Here is a 23,971-nt window from a genome sequence, read left to right on the forward strand (position 1 = left end):
CTGTAAAGAGTTGTTCTCTTGTTCTGTGTCCCGTAAGGTATAAACCGCCGGGAAAACCAGGTTCAGCCGGGCAGGAGCCCATCCGAGGCCTCCCTGCTCTGCAGACACGAACACGGCGTGTCAACAGAGCGGGGCTAGCAGCTCCCACTGCTGAGCTGAACACGCTTGCTTTTCAAGAAGCAAACCTTAGGGTCAACCTTCACGAAGCCACACTTCTGTGTCTCCTCCTCAGTACTGTGGGAAAACAAAGGTAAGAGGGATTGTCATTTTCTAAACTGATTTCCATCTACCTGGGATCCACGTCTCTGAAAAGCCTCAGACTTCTGTCGTCACATTAAGTGCTGTCCCCACTGAGGACACACTCAGCCAGCAGAATGGCCCTGCCGGTTCTCAGCTTCGCACACGAGCCTTAACCCCAGACCCTGACTGACATGTGTCAATCACAGCCATCTCCTCCACTTCACCTGGAACCATCTACCTTCTAAGACAGGAGATCCACCTGGGACATGAATAAGAACACAACTGAAAGTTTAAAACTGGGATAAAAGGAAAAAGAGGGGCAGGGGGAGCATCCTAAAGGGTTTCCACTTCATTCCCTGGGGCATCCTGCAGAAAGCTTAACGTTGCTTTCAACCCAACATACTTAGTATGGCTCATATCTCAGAGGGGAGGGAGGGTTTGTTTACCTTCTCTGGAAGAGCAGTAGGATTTCATTACAGCTGTGTCACACAAAACACTTCCTAACCTGGTTAGGAATCTCAATCTCTTACCCGCATAAAAACCTGAGCCATGAAATGCAAAAAGCGGCTTGCAATATCCCTGAAAAAGGACTCCTAAGTGAAATCAGATGAAAATGCTCCTTGCAGCTTATTTTTATAGGTAATCACTCATTACAGAACTACTGAACAAGAGCCACGGAACGCCCCTCCACGGGCCCAGCCTGCACGGCGGCAGCTCTGGAGGCCGGTGACCTGCACCCCGCAGCCTTCCGCGCGGGCTGTTTGCAGTAGGCCACGAAGGCAGGGGATAAACTAGGTCCCGCTCCTGTGCATTCAAGTAGGAACAGTGAGCGAAACAAGTCCCCCTGAAACAATCCCGATCAAACTGCTTTCGCTTATGAACCCTACTTATAAAAACCTATTTTAAAAGTTTTACAACTAATAAACTCTAATGATGCATCTGGAAAATATTTACTCTCCGGAAGAAAATATCTAGGATAACATTAGTGCATTAATGCCATTAGTATTAACTATGTAACGACTCGAGACTAGCATTAAGACCCCCTAAGCTTTCTTTGTTCAGCTGACCAATTTACACCTAGCTCCGTGTATCCGGATAGTTTCAGGTAAACCAGAATTTGGATTTCAACGTAACAGGAGGTAACCACTTCTTTGTTGTTTCTGCGTCCGTCACCTACAGAGACAAGAAGCCACAGAAGCAGGCCAGTCAGCCTCCTGTGGCCGCACAGGGCAGTGAGGCCAATGCCGCGGCTCCGGCCCTCGGGCAGGGCGGGGCCGCAGAGACCAGCTCCCCGAGGACCCAACCCGAGGTCTGGCCGAGCCCTCAGGGGCCCTCCTCCTCCGAAATCCTTCCAGATGCCCGCTCGGCAGGGTTCATGCCCACAGCACCTCCGTGCTCAGAGACCCGCGAGAGGTCGGGGTCCTGAACCTGGCCTCTTACAGATGGAGAGTCCCAGAGACTTGCCCTGCGGTGCGCTCCACCTCCAAGGAACGGTGTGCTCTCTCCGCAGCGCACGAAGCAGGAATCTTAGTTCCCTTTTCCACTTTACCTCGCTCAGAGCGATGTAAAAGACACTGAATAAATACTTGGTGCTGAATCTCAAAAATACTCAAAATTCCACCTATTCCAAAACATCCACTGGGAATGTGCTCCGAACATGGACGTGTGCCTGGAGTACACAGTCTTAACACTGCTTATTTACCGTCTGTTACAGGTGGATCCAAAGGCTAGAGAATCTGTAAATCTTCCCAAGTGTCCCCATGAAACTTGAAGTTTATCGAGTGCTTTGCAACACAATAGAGAAGTTGCCGTTACATTGGAGTCTCAGAAGAGCTCCCAGTAGGAAGCTTGGGAGCTCAACCCCACATTACACAGGAAGAAGTCAGGGAGCCTCAGAAAACAGGCTTGCTTGTTTGGCCTGCAGGTAGAGGATATGGGATTCGACCCCTATTTGAGGTCAGATTCATAGCCCTTTTCCCTACGGTGTGATGTTTCAAATGCCAAAAGATTTTCTTTGAATATGAAAGTCTGTGCTGCTCGGATTCTCGTATAGCATAAATATAAGAAAATTAGCTTTTTTTTTTTTTTCCTTAACAGAACGTTAAGGCTTACAAACCCCTGCACTATTGTTTGACCTACAAGAGCTTAATGCATACCTGAAACTCTTTCTTGCTCCAAGAGCTTAGTGTAAAGATTGAATATCTGTTCCTGGACTTTGCACACAGATCGCTTAATCTTTTCCCTGCGGGTCACCATGTAAGTGAGGTTCCGAACCTAGAACGTAGAGAATAAAGATTCTAAGTAAGCAATACATTATAACGGTACTTTGGTGTTTTTCCTTTACCTGAGAAATTTGTCCTACTAGGGCCATGAGGGGCATCTGAAATCAAGATGTACTTATACATTTTATCCAAGCTCTAATCTACTTTCGGGCTGCTAACTAGGATTCCACACACACCCCTCCATGTAGGCAGAGCAACGCAGAAGAGATTGTAGGAGGAGCTCCAAACAAGCCCTGCGGCCTGCACCGCACCCAGCCTGGCGCCCACCCCAGCAGAAGACCGCTGGGGTCCAGGTCCAGGCTTGCCACCTCTTGCCAAAGGACTCCGCTTATCACCCCCTCAATGTCCTCTTCCTATGAATTCTATGATCTAAGGCTTTAGAGCAGCTCGGAAGCCACTCTATCCAGCATCTATCTCCTGAAAATAGAATTGGGGAAACACAGGGTCAAAAGGGCCATCTGAAGAGCACCCCACCCACCCCCAACCTCCCGCCAAAAATTATCCCTGCGCAGAGCTCACTAGTAGAAGATCAAATGGTCATCAAGAAGCCAAGGAAACTTCTCTGTCAACTAGACAGTATCTGAAGCTCACAGGCAGCTAACGTGTTCCTATAGAACATAAAGCTAGGGAACCATTGCCCACCATTGCCCTGCTGTCAGCACCTCCAGTCCAGCTCCCTGCAGGACACCACCTTCTTCCACATTCATTTGTAAATAACTAGAAAGACGCAAGTGCTGAGAGCTCCACTTGGTATCTGATGGCAGCCACCAGGGATCACATGGGGATCACACGTATACACTCACTACCCAAACTAACTCGACACCTAGAGGTGTTCCCTAAACAGGAACAAAACAGTCAATAACCAAGCCATCTTCAGTCCTAGAACCTACTGGGAAACCTGACCAGGTTGCATGCACCTGAAAACCCCAATATCAAACGCAACACGACGGGCTGTACTCGAACCTCCTCAGGGAGAGACCACCAGACCAGCGGTGGGAGCGCAGGGGCCCTAGAGCCCTCTCAGGTCCCATTTGGGGGGGGGGGGGGAGGGGGGACTACAGTCCTTGGGGAGGGGCCCCTTCCCCTGCCACCTTTCTTCAACCAAGGTCATCAACGTGCTCCGTAAGGAGGGATGGCAACAGCCACACGCACGGAACTTGGCGCTCTGGCTCTGAGCCGGCGCCTCCCGAGGTTTCCAATCCTTCATGAACCCTAGTGGTTCCAGCTGTTCTTCCTGGAGCGGTGTTCAAGGCTGTCCTGTGTGCAAGGACAGGAGGCACAGAGACAACAGGCTGACCGGCTTTCACACTTGCATCGTGGTGGAGGTTCCTGGCCTAACACACAGGCACCAAGTCAGGGACTACTCAGGATGTGCCTAACACCTCCTCTTGCTGTAGAGACATGTGCGTGTGCACATGTGCACGTAGGTAGAATTAAAGAATTGAACAGAAAATCCCCCTCCCGGTCTCGGAGTAAATATAAATACTATCTTGGTGGAATTCACCCCGGCTAAGGCCCCTCCTGACAGCCTCCGGGCCCAGGCCAGGAAGTAGGGGTCCTTTATAAAAATTCTGGCCAATGTGGGAATGGAAGTGGCTACCAGGCTACTACTGTCTTTGAGAAGTATTGTTCCACCGGGGGGTGGGGGGCGGTGGGTATTAGGCATGGAGGCTCAGAGAGGCAAGACCTAGACCCGTATCACAGATTAAAAACTCTTGGACAACAGCTTTTACACCAAGGAATCGGACTTGTGGAAATAGGGGGCAAATTGACATCCTAGGAGACGGGAGTCACGCTCTTCACGTCCGATGTACAGCCAGGATACTTAGAGCTCTGGCCCTGGAGACTCCCCACGAAAACAGAGAGTAAAGGGAAAGCCGAGTCCCTGAACTTGGCCTAGTACCGGGCTCCGGGAGCTTCAAGCACCAGCTCCAGGAAAGGCCTCCCCAGCTGCTGAGCGGGCAAATCCCCCCATTCCCCTGGTCTCTGCTGAGAAACCTCTACCCAGAACACCAAAAAGCCAAGGCCACGGTGGGTTTTCAGTGGGACAAAGCGCCCCGAGTCCACCAGGCCTGGCTTACCCCATGGAGGAAGGGAGCGCCCGAAGCCCTCCCTCCCTTCCGCACAGAACCCTCGTTGGGCACAGTTCCATCAGCGCCCCTGCTGGGACCGGACATCCCCTGCGACATCCCCTGCGACATCCCCTGCGACATCCCCTGCGACATCCCCTGCTCGGCCCTTCCTCACCTTCAACCCTCCCCGGCCTCATCTGCCCCCAGCTGCCAGCAAGGAGTTCCCAGGAAGACCAGTCCGTGGGTGCACGCACACCTCCCTAAGCACAGACAGCTTTTCCCCAAAGGGAGGGATTCCCCAACAGAAACACGTGGGGACCCAAGACAGAATGCTGACCACTACCCCCAGCCCTGCCCACGGTTCTGGAGTCAATAGTGGGGGTTCCAAGACCTTGCGCCGCGCTAGGTTTCCAGGTAATGTTGCGGCTGCTTGGGGCCCACACTCTTGAGCACCACCGCCCTCAGGAATCCAAGAAGGGTCTCAAACACTGCTCGCACACTAAAGCGTGATACGTCGTTTGTCGGGGGACAACTGTGGCCTGATTCTCGGTGGTGACCATCCATCCCACGGAGTGTCAAGTAGGGCAGTTGCCCAGGAGCTGGCCAGCCTCAAGCGCAGGGCACGGCTTTATCTGAGAAGGCACGCCCTTGCTTTACGGAGGTTTGCTACATCTTTAAGACAGGGTCCAGGGGACAGGAACCCCACCAGAGCCAGGCGGCCAGCTCGGGACCTGGACACAGCCACAGACCACATCTCAGCAACCGTGTCTTCTTAAGGCTGTGGCTCCCCAGCCCTCCTCTAAAACCCGCTCCTGCCACCTCACTTTCCCTTCCGATCCAGAAGGTTCCCGGGTGTGGAATGCCCCCAGGTGTGTATCTGCAAGAGCGAGCCATTCCCATCACCGTGCAGTTGTTTGCTTCCCTAATGAAAGCTGTTGGTCACTTTAGGACTGACCGCAGCCTTTACGCCAGCCCCGTGTATTCCCGGACTCTGCGTACCGGCTACGAACCACTACTGTGGGGCTCAGCAGAATCCTAACTTCGTTGAGAAACAAAAGTAATTTAGGATTTGTTCTGGTCACCCCCGCCCTAATGAACCTTTGGCCTGATATACTTATTGTCTATAATTACAAAGCACTGTGCAGCGCTCGGGGGCAAAGACTTCCAGGTTTTTTTGTTAAAGCCTCCACCATCACAGGCCTCATGGCAAATTCTGGAAAACCTATCTTTCATTATAATGAGCCCATTTTAAACTAACACTAAATTCCCTAAAATCTCTTAGGCTTTTAATAAAGTAAATGTAAGTAATGCCACACACACACACACACAAAAATCCTGATTTATTCCCTGTTTCTCATACATCATTGGTATCATTCTACTTCAAAACCAACAGCGATGACTCCAAAAAAAAAAATGTTTAGAATTTAATTATAAGTGCGTGTTAATCTGCATAACTGAAGTACAGAAAAGAGTTAGTACACCACAAGCATTTTCTACACTTTTATTCTGTGGTGATCATGAGACAGACACAGTCCAAACATGTAGACTTCTCGTCCTCCCTCCCGAGGACCAGCTGACTCCATAGCTCATGCACCCCAAGTACAGCGGTCGTCAGGCTGGGAATAATGGCTTCTCACCAGGATTCAGTTAATCCTCCTGATCCCTTTCTCCTCTCTTAACAAAAATGCCACATACGTGTGGTTGAGGCGAGGTCTTCTTTACACTCACCACCAGGGGGGGCACGGCAGCGGAAGAGCCTCCCCGCCCTCGCGCCTGCCTGCCCGCCTGCCTGCCTCCCTGCTCGCCTGCCTGCCTCCCTGCTCGGAGGCCTCCGCCTAAATCGGACTCCTAACCTGCTCCAGGGGGTCACAACAAGCTGGCCCGCGGGCACTCAGTCTCCTACTAAAAGGAAGTCTCATGAACACGTCCTCCTCCGCGCCCGTGCCATCTTCAGCAGGGCCATGCGGGTCTCTGGGAGATCTGGGACTTTGGGCTTAACACACTCCTCCGCTTCATCCCTGCTCTGCCCACACCCGCACTTCACGTCATCCATGGGTCAGCTCCTCTCCCAGGCAGGTGAATCACTCCCTGCTAGGAAGTCAGGTGCTTGGGGAAGATGCATTAACTGTTTGAGGCCACTTGGGTGCCTTTTGGTGCAGGATGCGTCAGGCCAGACAGAGGGCCTGGGTCCCCGCTGCCGAGCACTAATGAACTGAACGTGGGCTGCTCCGAGACGCCTCCCCAGTTAGCAAGCCTCTGCCAGAAACTACGGGGACAGGAGGCCCCGGAGGAGGGAAGACAGCCCGCTCCTAGTATTCCCGCAGCAGGGAGGGGAGATCCAGACCCGGAGTCGGCGGTTGAGGAAGTGCCATCAGCCGCGGCTCTGGGAGCCCAGGGCCACTACACTCAGCAATCCAGCAGCGTGACCTAGTGGTGGGCTGAGCTCCCAGAAGCTCCTTGGTGGGACAGGCAGCCCCGGGCACCAGGGACCCTGCCCCGCCCCGGGCCACGCGAGCACACACGCACAGCAGAGCTACCCTGCCTCAGGTAGCACTTAGCACCTCACTGCCTGCAGTACCTTCTGGAACGGATACGCAGCTGTACGGAAGTTCATGCCCACACGCCAGCACCCACTGCCCACTTGGGAATTCGCCAAGAAACGAAGGCGGGCCAGAGCGGCACCAGCACCCAGGTCTCCCCGGGCTGAACAAGAGCTCTTCCTACTTCACCCGCCCCTACCAGGGTTCAGATCCACCTGGTTTTCTAACTCAGGTGGCACAAACGGTTCAGCCAACGCCCTGGTCATCTTCCTGGGGCTCAGGTCCCTCTAGTACTGGAATGAAGGGGGGAGGGGACACACCCCATTTGATCTTACAGAACCGCGCGGATTAGTGGGAAAGTGTCTTAGTATATCACAGAGGAGCCCCCCGCTCTGGGGCAGTCTTACACGTATGTACAGGAGTTTACCGGCCCATAAATATATTGAACCAACACAACCTCATGCTGCAGTATGTACAGGGTCTGAGAGTAAATGAACTGGCTACCGTTCCTTGCTCTGGGCAAGCAGCCGCCTCTTTGCAATCTTCTTTTCTAAGTCACTACAAGGTGTCAGTGTCAATCATTACCCTCTCCAGGTCCTGCCGCAGATGAGTGAACAGCTGCAGCCTCCTAAACAAGACATCCTGCTCCCGCTTCGCTAGATTGTCCTCTTCATCTTTCTTTGGAGTGATCAAGGGCTTGTTGAAGTTGACCTTCCTCTTCAACTTCCAGTACTGGTACAGGAAATCCACCACTTCCTCGGGCAGCCGCAGGGCCCTGGCCACATCCAGCAGGTTGACGAAGGTGTAGAACTCATCTTCCAGCTGTTGCAGCTTCTGCTTACGGACACTAACCCGGTGGGCCTCCTCCTGATTCTGCTCCAGGCTTGCAAAAGGCTCCAGCGGATTCCGAGGGGAGCACTCAGAAGCCCCGTTCTCCTGAGCGGCCCCCTCCCCAAGGCTCTCCTCAGGTTTTCTATGAGAGCTATGCTTCGGGCAGTAGGACTTGAACTTGACTTCGTCATTCTCCGCCAAGATGGTCTTCATCTCCAGGCCCCGGTCAAAAGCACAGGTCACGTGGAAGGCGGTGCGGCAGTTCTTCACAGAGCACTGCAAAGAACACAGAGAACAAGAGAAAAGACGGTCACGGAGCCACAGTGGCTGAAGCCCATTGGAGCTACGCACCCTCCGCACACATGCACAGGTGAGTGGAACTTCCAGCATGTGCCAGGAGACGTTAACCCTGGCACCTCTGGTCATATGTTAAATAAGGTAAAGCATGGGCTTAAAGTCATTCTTTAGATGAAAAGTTTCATAAACCAAACCATGTAACTCTTCTGGCAGCCTGGGTGGCTCAGTGGGTTAAGCGGCTGCCCTCAGCTAGGGTCATGATCCCAATCATGGGGTCCTGGGATGGGGTTCCACAGAAGCCCTGCTCAGCGGAGAGCCTGCTTCCTCCCCCCCTGCCCCTCCCCCCACTCAGGTGTATGCATGCTCTCTCTCAAATTTTTTAAAAGAAAATGCCTCGGGCAGCCCGGGTGGCTCAGCGGTTTAGCGTCTGCCTTGGGCCCAGGGCGTGATCCTGGAGACCCCGATCTAGTCCCACGTCAGGCACGTCAGGCTCCCTGCATGGAGCCTGCTTCTCCCTCTGCCTGTGCCTCTGCCTCTCTCTCTCTGTGTCTCTCATGAGTAAATAAATAAAATCTTAAAAAAATAAAAAATAAAGAAAACGCCTCTTATATAGCAAGTGCAATTATACAAATGGCACGTGCAGCCAAAGGTGGTCTAGCATGCAGATTATACTAAAAAGAACATGTGCTCATGACACAGAGTACACTTTGAGAATTAACTGCTTTTCCTAGAGTTGAACTCTTTTAAAAGTGCTTATATTAAAAAGCTGGAAAAAGAATCTCTTCAGGGGCACCTGGGTGGCTCAGTGGCAAAGAGCATCTGCCTTTGGCTCAGGTCATGATCCCAGGGTCTGGGATCAAGTCCCGGGTCAGGCTCCCCGACAGGGAGTCTGCTCTGTCTCTGCCTCTCTAGGTCTCTCATGAATAAATACATAAAATCTTCCAAAAAAAAAAGAAGAACAAGAACAAGAAGAAGAATCTCTTCCGGAAGAACCACTAGTCAAGAGTTTTTCAAGGAGTCTTCACTCTTCCTTCCAGGCAGGAAGAGCCCAACACGAGTGGGAAAACAAACGGTACGTTTCCTCCAAGCAGCCGAGGGCTGCTCAAGTCTGAGGAGAGTGAATACGAAACCCCTGGAAGAGGAGGAAAGAAGGGGAGAAGGAGGGAAGCCAGCCCAGGAGGGGGGATGGAAAGGCCTCCTCGGGGTGCAGAAGGCCAAGCAGCTCCGCCGGGGGCGCGAGGGAAGGCCTCGGGGCCTGGCCCACCCGGGCGCTGCCCACGGCCCGGGCGCAGGACCCTGAAGGGCCGCTTCCTGTGGTCACACGGAGGCTGCGCCCTCCCGCTCACAACGCCCCCTCCGCCTGGCGGGGGCTCCGGGAGGAGACTCCCTGCGGCCACTGCAGCCAGTCCCCTGAAAGCAACTGTGGACCCGCGGGAGGCCGAGCCCCGGCGGCCAGGACCGCAGCCGAGAAGCCTAACGAACCTTCCTCAGGGGGCCCCGGGCCCACAAACGGCGGAGGCTGGAGTCGGGGCTTCTGCCCCCGTCACCGCACCTCGGACGGACTCCCGCCGGCCAGCACGCCTTCCGCTTCTCCAGTCTCCTTTGCCCAGAAGTACAGCAACCCCAGCCCCCCCACCACTCCCCCACGACAAAACGTAAAGCACGTGAACGAACATAAATCTCTAATTTCACCCATAAATAACCTGCACCCCAAGCAATGCGTCAAACAGGCTCCGGGGACAGAGCACGCACGCCCGCCGGCCGCGACCCCTGAAGGCCGGGGCGCAGAGCCGAGCGGAGGGGGGAGCGGAGGGCGGGACCGCGCGCCCCGACCCGGGGCGGGGACGGGGACGGGGACGGGGACGGGGACGGGGACGGGGACGGGGACGGGGACGGGACGGGGACGGGGACGGGACGCGCCGCGGCGGAGTACTTCTACCACTTCTACCGGGCTGTGTAAAGGCGCCAAGCGGCCTTCCTCCGGGTTTTCCTCTTCAGGTTGACTCAGCAAACAGATGTTACGGAAACCTAAACCAGAGCCTTCACAGCTGCAGACATTTCAGAGAGGAATTCTTTAATAAAAATCACTCTATTATTCTGTGAAGATATGAAAAATCATCACACACTAACTTGGCCTTTTCTCCCTCAAATTAATGCTCTGGGAAAAAAGAGCTCAGCGGCAGCCAGAAAGTCATTTTATCGTCCTCTCTTCAAAGAAGAAACCAAGATCTCACGCGCCCACGTCTCGCTGTCGGTGCCGGGGCAGGACGGGTGTACTCAGGAAGGGCAGAAACTCTATCCGCAGAGGACGCCGGTGCCAGGGAAGGCAGGACCTTCTACTTCCCTCGGCTGCAGTCCTGCAAGTGCTCACCGGGTAGGTCGGCACACAGACGCGCTTGCAGGGCCCTAACGCTTGGGCTTTAACTCTGAGGTTTTTAAACAATGTCTCTTCCATTCTCTCCCATAAATACCGGAGGGTTTTGCCACGTTTTAGTTTTAAACCGAATCTATTCACATGCAAAAACCCCACGCTGTTTTTTAGGTCTACAGCCAAATCCCACCAGCAATCTCATGCCTCACCCTCTCCATCTCTGTTACATTTTGGATTCCAGAACTCCAGTGGAGGTGATAATGAAGAAAAGTAGAAATACCAGGCTTACAAAATGAAAACTTTTTAAAACCTCCAGCCAGGGGCTAACTCTACTGAAAGAAGAATTTATCAGCCAAAATGACTTTGCCCAGTGAGGTCATTTCCTTAAAACCTAAGCCTGGCAGTTTGTATCTGTGCTGATCCGTTGTGTTTTCTGTGTCGAGAGAGGAGACGGAGGCAAACCGGGCCTCTGCTCTTAGGATGTGTTATGGAGACGGAGGACCAGCCTGTGGCCCTGAGCTGGGAGCGCCCCGCCCCCCACCCAAAGAGCTGGACTCCATCTCTAGGGCCAGTGTCCGCCACAAACAGCATCTGAAATCCCTGGTGAAGGAAACAGCATCTCAGTGTCTTAAGTCATGACTCTACATGCTGATAACGGGAAGCCTGGAAATTAACCTTTTATAAAACCTGAAAAACCAGCAGGTCATTTACATTCCCACCATAATTCTGTCTACCTAAGGATTCTTGACACCTGTCGGTGTGTTGTGTGGACACGGAAAACGCAGGCCGTTTTAACAAAACCGTTTCCCCCACCCCACTCCGGTCCCCACACGTGATGGAAGCCAGGACGAATCAGATATCCAACCTGGGTTCGGATAACCGCTTCTGCAAACGGCACTCGCTGCAGCACCTTGCGGGGGGGCCCTTTACCCAGCTGGGGCTCCAAGGAATCTCTTCTACCAACCACAAAAACAGAGGCACACCGAGTCGATCTGGAACAGAGAGCAGGGAAGGCCTCTCACGCCCTGTGAGCGCACCTAAACCAGCGTCAGGAGGCGCGTCAGGAGGCCCGCCACCAGCCCTCCAAGTACCAGTGGGAGGGTGACCAACGCTCCAGGGTCAAGACTGGTTCTTCCCTGAAGGCGTCTGCCTGTGAAGAACTGCAACGCTGGGCTTAGGGGAGAAACCAGAGACAAAGCGGAACTGCCTTACAGCTCAGGTGCACTTCTGAGTTGCTCTGTGATTGTTACAGCTGGGGTTCTGGTTACAGTGGACACGACCCGCCAGGGAAAGGTGTCTGCACTGGGCTGGAGCCGTTCCTCGGCAGCCTCACAAGAGTGGTGAGAACCCTGTTCTGCTCTCTGGCTTCTAGACCCATCCCCAAATGCGTGGACGGTTCCCAGAGCCCTCCTTCGTCCAGCCCCCAAGCACAAAGAAGGAAAATGATGCCATTATGACTAAATGCATTACCTGTATGGAGGCCCCAAACTTCTCGTTGCAGAGGCTACACACCAGCGCCCACCGACTGCTGGGGATGTGAGACACCTTCGTGATGGGTTCCATCTTCTCAGGGCTGCCAATGCTCACCTAGAGACCCAAGGAATAGCAAGACAGGGTGGCAGAGGCCATCAAGCAAACAAGAGCTGAGCAGGGGCAGTAGAAACCCAAAGATCTTCTATTCGCCTACAGACCTCCTACCAGACAGTAGCCTCTCCTAGGAGAGCAAAACCCCTACTTCCAAGCACGGAGACAGTGCAGGGGCCAGCTCTGGACCAGCAACCGCGGAGAACCCAGAGCCCAGTCCCTAGGCTCTGGCCTCCACGCACCAAGCCGGGGTGGTCATCTGACATACACATCCTGTTTGTAAACATGCAGATAACCAGTAACAGTCACTTCTCACCTGAGTGTCTGACAGCAAGATGGGTCTGCATGAGGACAATGCAATCTAATACACCCCTGCCCACAAGGAGGTGATCAAGACTGAAAACCCTTCTTAAATATATTTAAAATAGTTTGTGAACAATGGAGTAATATATGCTAATTTTAGTATCGCCCTCAGTGAAGAAAACCATTCTCTTCAGTCAGAAAAGATTACTACATTCAAAGTGGAAAACTACCAAGATAAATAAGGTAGCCGGTCTGCAGTCAGCCTGGATCCCTGAACCAGAAGATCCGGTGCTACCAAAACCCAAGTCATGAAACTCCAATCCAAATCAGTTCCAGATAATTTTCTTCAAGAGGAAAAATGCACCAAAATCACACACCAAAAAATGCTGAAATTTCAATCACAAGTGATATTCTCATACTGAGCCATGCAAATTAAATTAGTCAAGGTCTGGGACTTGAAATAAATTAGACCAGACCTGAAATTAAAAAGGTTGAGGCTAAGTAAGAATTTTAATTTAAAAAAAAAAAAAAAAAAAACACACACACACACACAAATGTGACCTAAAGCAGTGATTCTTTAACCATCCTCGTGCTACCTGGACAGCTCACAGGCCCCGGGATTTAGCGGCAATCCCTGGGGAAGCCAGAGTAGCACCCAGCCCCACTCCTGGGAGCGTGTCTCGGTGCGAGGGTGAGCGGGGATACATTTCTCAAATGAACACAACCGAGAGTCCAGCTCACCGCTGCTTCCAGGAAACATTCCCACAAACCTATATATACCATGACAAGATGATAGTTCACTCAGTATTCAATTTAGGGGGTTGGAGAGGAAAGAAAAAGACCGCCATTAAAAGGTGTCTTTTGGGGCACCTGGGTGGCTCAGTGGTTGAGCGTCTGCCTTTGGCTCAGATCATGATCCGGGGTCCTGGGATCGAGATTGAGTCCCACATCAGACTACCTGCAGGAAACCTGCTTCTCCCTCTGTGTCTCTGCCTCTCTATGTCTCTCCATGAATAAATAAATAAAATCTTTTTTAAAAAATGTGTCTTTTTATTCATCAGCTATAGTACCCCATATTTACAAACAGCTCCCCATCCTCACCCCCAGCTCAAAGCCAGGAGTACCTCCTGAGCTAAGCTACTATTAAAAACCACACCTACCTCAGGGATCCACAGAGCACAGCTGACATGGACCCACTTGGTGCCACTGCGGGTAGGCTTCATCGCTCCGCCTTTCTTGGGACACAGCAAACACTTTGGCTGAACCCCCAGGGCACATGTCCTGCACAGCCAACTGCCCTCCGGGACCTTGAGGATTCCGTAACAGGCCTGTGAAGCCACAGCACAGCCCCCAAGGAAAACACAGAAAGAAGAAAAGATTCATTTCTTTCCCTACATTATCTACTAACTTTAAAAATACCTAGAAAGATTTTATCAATATAGAATAGAGGTACCCCCATGTCCACCTAGCTGGAGACCCTCTCCCTTCAGGAAAAATGCCAGGCAGCCTCACAGTAGCAGCCAGGAAGGCATGTGGCATCTTCGGGGATAAACACATATCTATTTACCACATTTACCAGAGGGTGGGCCTGAACACTCCTAGAGGACAAATAGGTTCACAAAATATTTGCTGTGCAGTATTCCTACAGACACCTATCTACACCAGGTTCCTAAATATTGGGCAGTAAATTCTCAAAACACTCCACAAGGAAGGCTAAGTGGGGGAAGCTATTCCTTCTCTGATTGACCGATGTGAGTAGGATACAATGTGAGGGAAAAACACACAAAGCAGCTGAGTCTCTGACGAGATGGCCTTGCTCAGAAGGAAGAAGGGGCACCCACGTTCCCCCCAACTACGCGAAATCCCCTCACTAGACCCCATCACTCTCCCAAGTGAGTGCAACAGGCACAGAAAGAGGAGACCTTGTGGACAGAGAATCTGGGCTCTTCAGCCAATATTTACAACAAAGCCTGCTTTGCAGGAGATGGCAAAATTACCCAAGACAGCGTCAATGGCTGGAATCAAGGATCTCACCGCTAAAGTCATTAAGATGATGGCTCAAAAATAGAGAAGGCAAATGTTAAATAGTGAACACAAAACCAGGATGGTTCCAGGAGCACATTCAGAAGCCTTAAAAAAAACAACACCACCACCACCAAATCATTCAGAACTTTATCCTTAAATGACCCAGAAGTCAGGAAGTCTAGAGACACAGTAACATAGCTCCAATCCTCCAGACAGGAAAAACCCAGCCCCTCTGCAATCTGAATATCCAGGACGCAGAAAGGAAACCACAGCGAGAGAGAGGGGTGAAGTCAAGTAACACCAAGACTGGAGCAGAGGAGCCCTGGGTCGGGGCCCAAGGAAGCCACTCTCAACACAGACTTACTGGAAAAACAACTTTTAACAGAGCTAAGAAGCACTAGTAAGGTTTCAAGTTCTAAAAACATCTGTAGCAGGCATTCTAGAAAAAGTCACATTTGAAGAAAACCTTTTTTTTAACTGGACAATCAAGTCTACGTTAAATGAAAAGATTAAATACAGTAGGCATTCAAGGGAAGCCTCAAGAGCATCTCAAAAAGAAGATGAAGTAATAAACATGAAGGCACGAGAACAACGCAGCACTGCTGAAAACTGGGCACAGTGTGGGGTGGGTGCCCAGGGTCCCAAGTCCCTGCTCCAACTATTGTGACCAAACCGCACTGGGACGCTGAGCAGCCAGCCCACCTTCGCATCAGGGAGCCCATTTATAAGACAGGTGTTCAACTGGTTTTCAAGTAGAACCGGTGTTTTCAAACAAAATTCTCAGGGAGAGAAAAATAAATAAGGAAAATAGCACAAAAAAGACTTGAAGCTTCATCTAGGAAGGGAATTTTTAGCAACAAACCGGGTGACACTGGTGGTCACGGTGATCTTGACACACAATCACTTCAGAAATTCCATTATCCAAGCAAACTTCCCAGATAATCTGAAAATCTAGAGCCAATAGGTAGCCTTCAACACGACTACAGCAAGAGACTGCAGCCTTGTGTAAGCTCCTCCTGATGTCCTCAGGTAGAGGAGAAGCCCAGCAGGAAGACAAATTAAGTCTGTAAGTTTGTTTTAAATCTCCACATCAACAGATGAATGACAGCCTTTTAAAACCCTAATAGTAGGATGCCTAGGTGGCTCAGCATTGGGCGCCTGCCTTCTGCTCAGGCGTAATCCTGGGGTCCCAGGACCAACTCCCACATCAGGCTCCCTATGTGGAGCCTGCTTCGCTCTCTGCCTACATCTCTGCCTCTCTCATGCATAGATAAAATCTTTTAAAAAAATAAAAAATAGGGCAGCTCCAGTGGCTCAGCGGTTTGGCGCCGCCTTCGGCCCAGGGTGTGATCCTGGAGACCCCGGATTGAGTCCCATGTCGGGCTCCCTGCATGGAGCCTGCTTCTCCCTCTGCCTGTGTCTCTGCCTCTCTTTGTGTGTGTCTCTCATGAATAAATAAATAAAGTCTTTTAAAAAATAAATAATAAATAAATAAAAAATAAAACCCTAAGAAGGACATAGGAACACGTGTCCCCACAGAAATCCAAATTACTTCATTACTGCATTAAGGAATAAATAGAGAAGAGAGACAGACTGTCACGAGCTTTTAAAGATCACCCAGGGCCCATCCTTACTGAACCTGAAGGATTTACCTTTCTGTGGATTGGCAAGCAACCACCAAGTGCCAGTGGGCATCAGACAGGACATGAAATAACATTTAAGAAAAGGAGCCTCCTCACTCTTCTTTAACATCACGGTTTATATAGGAACACATTAAAAATGTTCTGGGTTGAACTATGTTCCCTAGAGATAGGCAGCCCTAACCACAGTCCCTCAGAATGTGACTTTATCTGGAAACAGGGTCCTAAACAGATGGAATCAGTTAAGGATGGTGTCCTACTAGAGTCGGGTGTCCTTGAAAGATGGCCATGCTTGAAGACACAGACACAGCAGGACACACGTGACAACAAAGGCAGAGACTAGAATTGTGCAGCTGCAAACCAAAGAGCACGACAATTGTGAACAAATCACCAGAAGCCAGAGTCAAGGAAGGATTCCTCTACAGGTTTCTGAGGGGACGGGCCCTGCCAACACCCCGTGATTCCAGATTTCTAGTGGTCAGAACTGCAAAATAATAAACGCCTGTTGTTTTAGTCCACCCAGTTTGTGGGTTATGGCACACACTAATACAGCAAACTAACCACCTTGTAGAAACTGCCCTCCACCCGCCTCACCCCTCCCACCACAGTGTTAACATCTAAACTCAGGTGTGAAAGCCAGGGCAGGGCGGCTCACAGATTCCTTTTAAGTAAACCTTACTTCTATGGATAGAATTAAAAACATTATGTGAGGGAAGATTTCCACAGAGCAGCCTATACTTCCAGTTGTAACAAGTAGTAGGAAATACTTCAAATACTCTAAGAACCTATTAGGAACAAAAGATTTCGTTCATAGGACCCACTTCCTTAACTCACTTAGGACAGCAGGAAAACAGACCCCATCTGTAGGAAGACCTCTGGCCTACTTGGCAGCAGGTGCACTTACACCCCGAGTGGCTTCATCCTGGAGCCCACATACCTGGTGCACACAGATGTTGCATTTGTCACAGAACACCATCTCATTGCCGTCCTCACCATCAGGTGACTGGCACACATCACAGACAACATCTTCATCATATTCGATCCCCAGGCCTTCCTCAGTCTCTATAGCATGATTCATATTGTCATAGCACCGCTGCTCAAATTCCTCCAGGACCCTTTCCATGGTGTACTCATCTAATTCAGGCATTCCTGAAGGAAAAGTGCCACAAGAACATTTTAATAAGACCCTATTAATAAATATTACAGGGCAGCCCTGGTGGCTCAGCAGTTTAACGCAGCCTACAGCCCAGCCCAGCGATCCTGGAGACCCAGGATCGAGTCCCATGTCGGGCTCCCTGCATGGAGCCTGCTTCTCTCTCTGCCTCTCTCTCTCTGTGTGGATCTCTCATGAATAAATAAAACCTTAAAAAAAAAAAAAAAAAAAAGAACCAACTACTTATTAAAAAAATAAGTAAATATTACAGTAAGACAGTATTAGTCTATCTGCATTTTCAATTTATAAATAATCTTATACATAAACCTATCCCGTGTGTCCCAAACATTTTCTACTGAATGCCTTGCAGACTGTTCCAAGGAAGGCTCTTCAAATTAAAAGGCAGAAAAAGTCTTCCATGCAACACTTTTGTTTCTTATGATCAGGCACTTTAGATGGGAGTATCAGAAGTCGAAAAGCAAAAGATAAATCCCAGAAGGGTTTAAGGATATTAAATATATGTACTGTTAGTTAAATGGTCATTTCATCACATTATACACAACAATATGTAAGTGACTTCAATATAGGACACCCGGACGGCTCAGCTGGTTAAGCGTCAGGACCCTGGGATAAAGCCCCAAGTGGGGCCCGCGGCTCAGCAGGGAGTCTGCTTCTCCCTCTCCCTCTCTCAAATAAATAAAATCTTTAAAAACAAAACAAAACAAAACACCATGACCATATATTATGGTTTGGGTGTCTTCTAAAAAACATTCCTTTCTTGCTGCTTAAAAATGTTGCTCTGAGAACAGATTTCACTGTGAGTACACAAATGTTTTTAACTGGTTTATCCCTCCTCACCCTCTGAATTTACAAAGTTGAGATGCATAGTTAATCAGACACATGAAAGACAGAAACACAAGGAATGTCTAAAGCAAAGGAAACAGCTCATTGTGAATCAAATAAAATGCACTCTTATGCAAGAATGATCAAAAATAAATTTCAAGTGGTTATCGTGGTTACAGTAATGGGGAGATAAGACTTTTATTTTCTTCCATTTGTGGGATATATTCCAAACTTCCTACAATGAAAATGCTCATGCAGAGAGAAAAAACAGGTTATAAAAATATTCTAACAGAACATGTAAGTGGCAAGGAACAATACAAAGGTCATTAGAGCCAATAACTTTTATGTACTCTGATAAATATAAAACCATCAAATTAACACTTCATGTTTCTAAAAATCTGGAGAACACATCAGAGCTGACTGTGATAAGCTCTAAGCACATATTCAAAAAAGCCACCTACCTAGAGCACATGCTATTTACTGATAAGATACTCCGCTGCATGGCCAGGCAGGGACTTATATCTCAATTCCTCCTACCAGTTTTGAAACCAACACTTGCTATGAAAATACAATCCTACGCCCTATAATTAACTTCTACCATTACAAAGACCAGTAAAAACTGGGACGCCTGGGTGGCTCAGCAGCTGAGCATCTGCCTTTGGCCCAGGGTGTAATCCCGGAGTCCCAGGATCGAATACCACATTGGGCTCCCCGCACGAAGCCTGCTTCTCTTTCGGCCTGTGTCTCTGCCTCTCATAAATAAATAAATAAATAAAATCTTAAAAAAAAAAAAAAAACTAAAACAAACATCTAAAAGCATATGTTCAATTTATGTTACACAACCGCATGGTCATCTTGCCAAAGTATCCCACACTACCTTTCAATCTGGTGAGCTAGCCCGGAACTCATTACTTACACCATCCACCAGGCGCTCAGTGTCTGTGGCTGCGCCCCATGCCTTCAGACAGGACACCTCGCCAGTCAAGTGCATTTTATACTGACCTTTACAGAGCTGCTACAAAGCAGAACTTTAATCTTTGAAGCTCGAACTGAACGGGTGTTCAGTTCCAAGAGAGCTCTGAAAACTTATGCAGATTGTGTAAAACCACTTCCTGGCTTGCTAATATCCTGGCCATTACTACCTAAAAGCAGGGACCAGGAGGAAGGCAATGTACTTTGTCCAAATAAGCTGAATGATCAAATAGGGAGAAAGAAACAACTCCCCTGGCTCAGTGGGCACTACTGCTCCCTTCCAACAGGCCAATGAGCAGCAGGACAGCACAACAAGCATCCAGTATATGGCAGGCGGGCCCTGCACTAACTAGGCTCAGGGACTGATCCAAAAATCAAAGCAGTCTTTGTCCCTCAGGGCCCCAAAATCTACCATCCTTTAAATATTTACTATGTGCCAAACTGCTAACAAACACCTCTGCTGCCTCTCTCCACCCAGGACCCACAGCACAAATTCTCAGTAATCCGCACAATCTGTCACTCCAAGCCCAGACTTGACCTCAGTGGTCCTGCTCATCAGGACACCTCAGGCAGCACTCAGCAATCCTGAGATGAAACCTGTGTGCCATCCTGGTCTTGACACCAGGAGGCACAAGCAAAATGAGGTACAGAAGCTCCAAGCTATAGATATACCGAGAAGCCAAAAGCCGTAACACACAGAAAATAGACCATATGATGGGTGGAATGGGGGGGGCGGGGGGTGCACGGGGAGAAAGCCAAGACAGAGGTGAACAGGTAAAAAAAGGGAAAAGCACTCCAGGTTTAGAGCAGGACTTCAGGGAATCACAGAGGTGAAAATAAGAGGTTTATAAGAAAACGGTGAACTTGGCTGGAGTGCAGTTTCCTGTGAGTTACAGGCCACAAGTGAGAAAGGATCTGAACAGCACTGCAGGAAAACACCACCAGAGCACAAAACCGTGCGGACCAGACGACCCTCCTGTCATCTTGGAGAAGTCACTTCATATCTCTGGGCTTTAGTTCCCTTGAGGGGAGCATGCAAAAGGGGCAGGTGGGGGCAGAGACGGGGTATCCTGCTCCCATGCCTTTGGAAAGGTCTTTCTTCAATCCCACTGCTCCCTCTACAAGCCACTCACAGAGTCCCTCTGAACACGGGTGCCAGAGCCAGACAAGCTGACCTCTGAAAAAGACCACAGGACTCTGAGACTGAAGCTCTGATGGAGCTGGCTTCACCAGGCAAGGAGGAGCTTCTACTACTCACTCATATGCCTGAAATTCTTCTCTGTTCATCCCTCATTAATAAAACAATATAACCCAAGGTCTCTCATTATTAATAAAATATAACCCATGGTCTCTCACCCATCTCCTTAAATTCCTCATTCGTCAGCTCCAGCCACGCAGCATCCATGTCGTTGAGGTCGTAACGACACACACTGTCAGCCAGCGTCCGGATGTCAACATAGCCCAACTCTGGAGGCTCAGAGCCCGGCGAGACAATGTATTTCTTGGGCCTGATGAACATGAGGGATTTCTCTTCAGACACGACCCTAGTTAACAAGAAAACAAAGCAGCCAGGTTACCCTTCCTGCCACATGGCCCAAAACGTGCTTCCACTTTCCAATGCCCTAAATCCCAGGCTATCACCAGATGAACAGGCTTAAAAACCCTAATGCCACTGCTAGTAAAACTAAGTAGGATTCATGAAGGACCCCAAAATGGAAAGACAGACCAGTGAAAACACCGAGGAGTCCTTAAAACCAGCTTTTTCCAATTGGCTTCCCAGGATACTGCATGACCAGCCTTGATTTAGGACAGCAGTTGCTCTGGCCTAGCCACAACAGCAAAACACTAACCTCCCAAGTTTCAAAAGCTAATGACTACATCACTTTGTACCCATCCAGCCTGACCACCTGAAGGTCTAGCACTAGGCTCTCAAGAACACGGAGGCCAAGAGCAGCCACCAGGGCAGGACAATGCCCAGCAGAACGCTGGGCAACCAAGGGGACAAACCCATCATCACTAATCTTAGAAATAAAAGTGGGCCTCGTCCATTACTAAGCAGTCCAAGACCCCGAGAGGCCTAGCCAAGGAGGGGACTCTCCCAACATACACTTAGGATCCCAGGACAGGGACACAAGTTCCCTCCTCTCCTTACACTGCCACCCTCTCCAAACCTGTTAACACTGATGCCTTCCACCACACCCTACTCAGAAGAAATGACCACACACAAGATCAAATCACTCCCAACTTGGAATGAAGGGCCTTCTCCCTAAAGACAAAGGTCCGGTATCACAGCACCCCCGCATCCACAGTTCCTGCCTCATCGCCACGTTCAGCAGTTCATGTTAGCAGCAACAAGTGGTCCAAAGAGTGCCAGTATTTTCAACCACCATGTAAGCACCAGAGTGATCTTATCTACATAACACTGAAATAGGCAAAACACAGGGAGTTATTTCTCCCATACTCAACCAAGAGCAGGGTTTTAGCTACCTAGAAACTCCGGAAGCTGTATCACATTTACTGCTCTTGTGCCGAGTTCCCAAATAAAAAAATGATTCAGCGAGTAATTCCTGGATGGGGACTGCCAAAGCTGAAACAGTTGGTGTTGTGCCCCAGATGTAGATTCTAAGGCAAACATGGTGTTTATCCTGCAAAGCCCAGTTAAACATTCCACCCCACCAGCCAGAAATCTGGACTGGTCATTTAAGCCCACACATCTATGCAGACGTTTATCAGAAACCCCCAAACAATAACCGGCAATGGTAAAAGAGTCCAGTTCACAAAGGAGGCAGCTGACTGATGCACAGCAGAGATGCCAGGCACTAGATGAGCGTAGAGACCCCGAATCTGCTCTCCCTGTGAAGAGCCCTCCAGGTCAGCTGGGCAACACAACGAAGAAATAAGCAAACTGGCCTCAGTTCCACGCGGAGGTAAATCATCAAGGACCAGCACCCAAAAGACCCTTAAGGGGAAAGGTGCTTCCTAAGTAAATTCAAAGAAAGCCCGGCAAGAGCAACTGGGCAAAGTCCATCCATAGGAGAACTCATCAAATACACTGCTCCTCTTAAGCTTGCCTTCCACATAACCGTGACCTGGCAGGCCACCTCACATTTGCCTTACTCCAGAGGTGGAGCCCAGCCCAGCCCTACAACACCGGAGAAGCCACCCTTGCTAGGTGAACAGTGATGGATTTTTTTTTACTTGTTTTAGGGGATTAATTTAATTTTTTTAATAATAAATTTATTTTTTATTGGTGTTCAATTTGCCAACATACAGAATAACACCCAGTGCTCATCCCGTCAAGTGCCCCCCTCAGTGCCAGCCACCCAGTCACCCCCACCCCCCGCCCTCCTCCCCTTCCACCCCCCCTAGTTCTTTTCCCAGAGTTAGGAGTCTCTCATGTTCTGTCTCCCTTTCTGATATTTCCCACCCTTGCTCTCCACAGTGAACAGGAATTGGGGGTGGGGATGGGGGAAAAAAAGAAGTTGTGTAAACATCCAAATTTCCCTCCCCCACCAGTCATCTCCCACAGTGTTCTAGAATTTGCCCGACTCTCTAAAGAGAGCAGCACCTTCCCAAGATGGCTGGAATATTAAGTTTGGAGGACCATGGCCCTCCAAATCACTACCCTATGGACCTAGAGTGTCTTTCTACACATTTCAGACCACTTGGGGTCTTGTATTACTTCACTGCTAAGTCAAATTGCTCTTCTCAGGCAGCGGCTGTCAGGGCAGAAAGGCGATGGCAGGTGGGGACTGGCACGTGTACCTGGCCACCGGCTGAGGGATGGTCCCAGGGCTCACTGGCACCTGGACCCCTTTCTCCCACTCCTGTCTCCAGGGATCTGCCAACACATAGTACTCATCTGGGTTCAGCTGATAAGAGTCATGCAGCTTCATAGCAGTGATCAGGTCCGTCCTAAACACCTGGAGAGGGAGAGACAGGGTCACTGACATTTGATATTTGCATTCTTCTTCAGAGTGCTGGCAGCTGCAGGGTCACCATGGAGCTGCCGTGTAACAAGGTCACTGTATCAGCAGAGCCCGAGGCCGACCTATTACAGGAACCCCTCAGCCTGCCACGCCCTTGGCCTCTCAGGCGTGGAGGTGCCAATGGCTCACGCTACCCCCTCACTTCAACTCCACAAGCCGGCAGCATGTCTGACAGCAGCAATGAAACCTCAGTCTCTTCCCCTGAAATTCTATGAGCTCCCAATTCAAAAGAGGGCTGCTGGTATTTCCCTCGAGGGTGCTCTCTTGGTAAATGTTTTAAGAAATGAAACTCCACTAACCATTTAACAACTTCAAGCCAAAACCCAGAACTACCAGGGCCTCCTCTTCTATACTCAGACTGCCACCACCCAGCTCTTGCCTCCCAGGGCTCCAGGGCTCATGGCAAGGTATTTGGGGAGTCGGGTCCTGGTTGGCAGGTGCCACGCAGAAGTACAGGCTGGACAAATATGGGAAAGAAGCAAGGACAGACCAATGGGGTCAAGTCAAAAAAGGGGCTCGTAAAGAACATGTTTACACACCTTTCCCCAGCATTAACCTCTGTAAGGGAAGCAGTGTTTGTGGGGAAAGGAGAGGAGGGAAGGAGAGAAAAAGAAAGAAGGAAGCAAGCTACTTTACCCTCGTCTCTCCCTGCCAAAAACAGACCCACAAAACTCAAAGTACCCCTGTCCTGAGGGAGCTCCTCGCCCCTCGTCAGGGCGGAGAGGAGACCAGCCAAAGGCGGCCTCGCATGGCTGCTCCCGCCGACTGGGGCAGGACAGGAGCACGGCACTGCCTGCCAGCGGGGCCTCGTCCTCGGGCCACCAGGGTC

At 50.2% G+C, this 23,971-nt stretch overlaps 1 protein-coding gene and 1 long non-coding RNA gene across 20 annotated transcripts in view; one reads left to right on the forward strand and one right to left on the reverse strand.

Annotated features, from left to right (window-relative positions):
* JADE1 (jade family PHD finger 1) overlaps positions 1–23,971 on the reverse strand; it is a 63,037-nt gene that overhangs the window by 5,007 nt on the left and 34,059 nt on the right. For all 19 annotated transcript variants that reach the window (XM_072788418.1, XM_072788409.1, XM_072788401.1 and 16 more), the window contains 7 exons: positions 22,919–23,076; positions 20,510–20,697; positions 17,123–17,334; positions 13,681–13,848; positions 12,104–12,220; positions 7,720–8,241; positions 2,397–2,514 (listed from right to left, as the gene is read on the reverse strand). In XM_072788418.1, the coding sequence (XP_072644519.1) occupies positions 2,397–2,514; positions 7,720–8,241; positions 12,104–12,220; positions 13,681–13,848; positions 17,123–17,334; positions 20,510–20,697; positions 22,919–23,076 (1,483 nt within the window). The remainder of the gene's footprint in view (positions 1–2,396; positions 2,515–7,719; positions 8,242–12,103; positions 12,221–13,680; positions 13,849–17,122; positions 17,335–20,509; positions 20,698–22,918; positions 23,077–23,971) is intronic.
* LOC140611679 (uncharacterized) lies at positions 15,117–16,698 on the forward strand. Its single transcript, XR_012012802.1, has 2 exons — positions 15,117–15,611; positions 16,406–16,698. It is a non-coding gene; the product is annotated as an uncharacterized lncRNA (long non-coding RNA).

Source organism: Canis lupus, chromosome 20, assembly GCF_048164855.1.
Source record: "Canis lupus baileyi chromosome 20, mCanLup2.hap1, whole genome shotgun sequence".
NCBI lineage: Eukaryota > Metazoa > Chordata > Mammalia > Carnivora > Canidae > Canis > Canis lupus.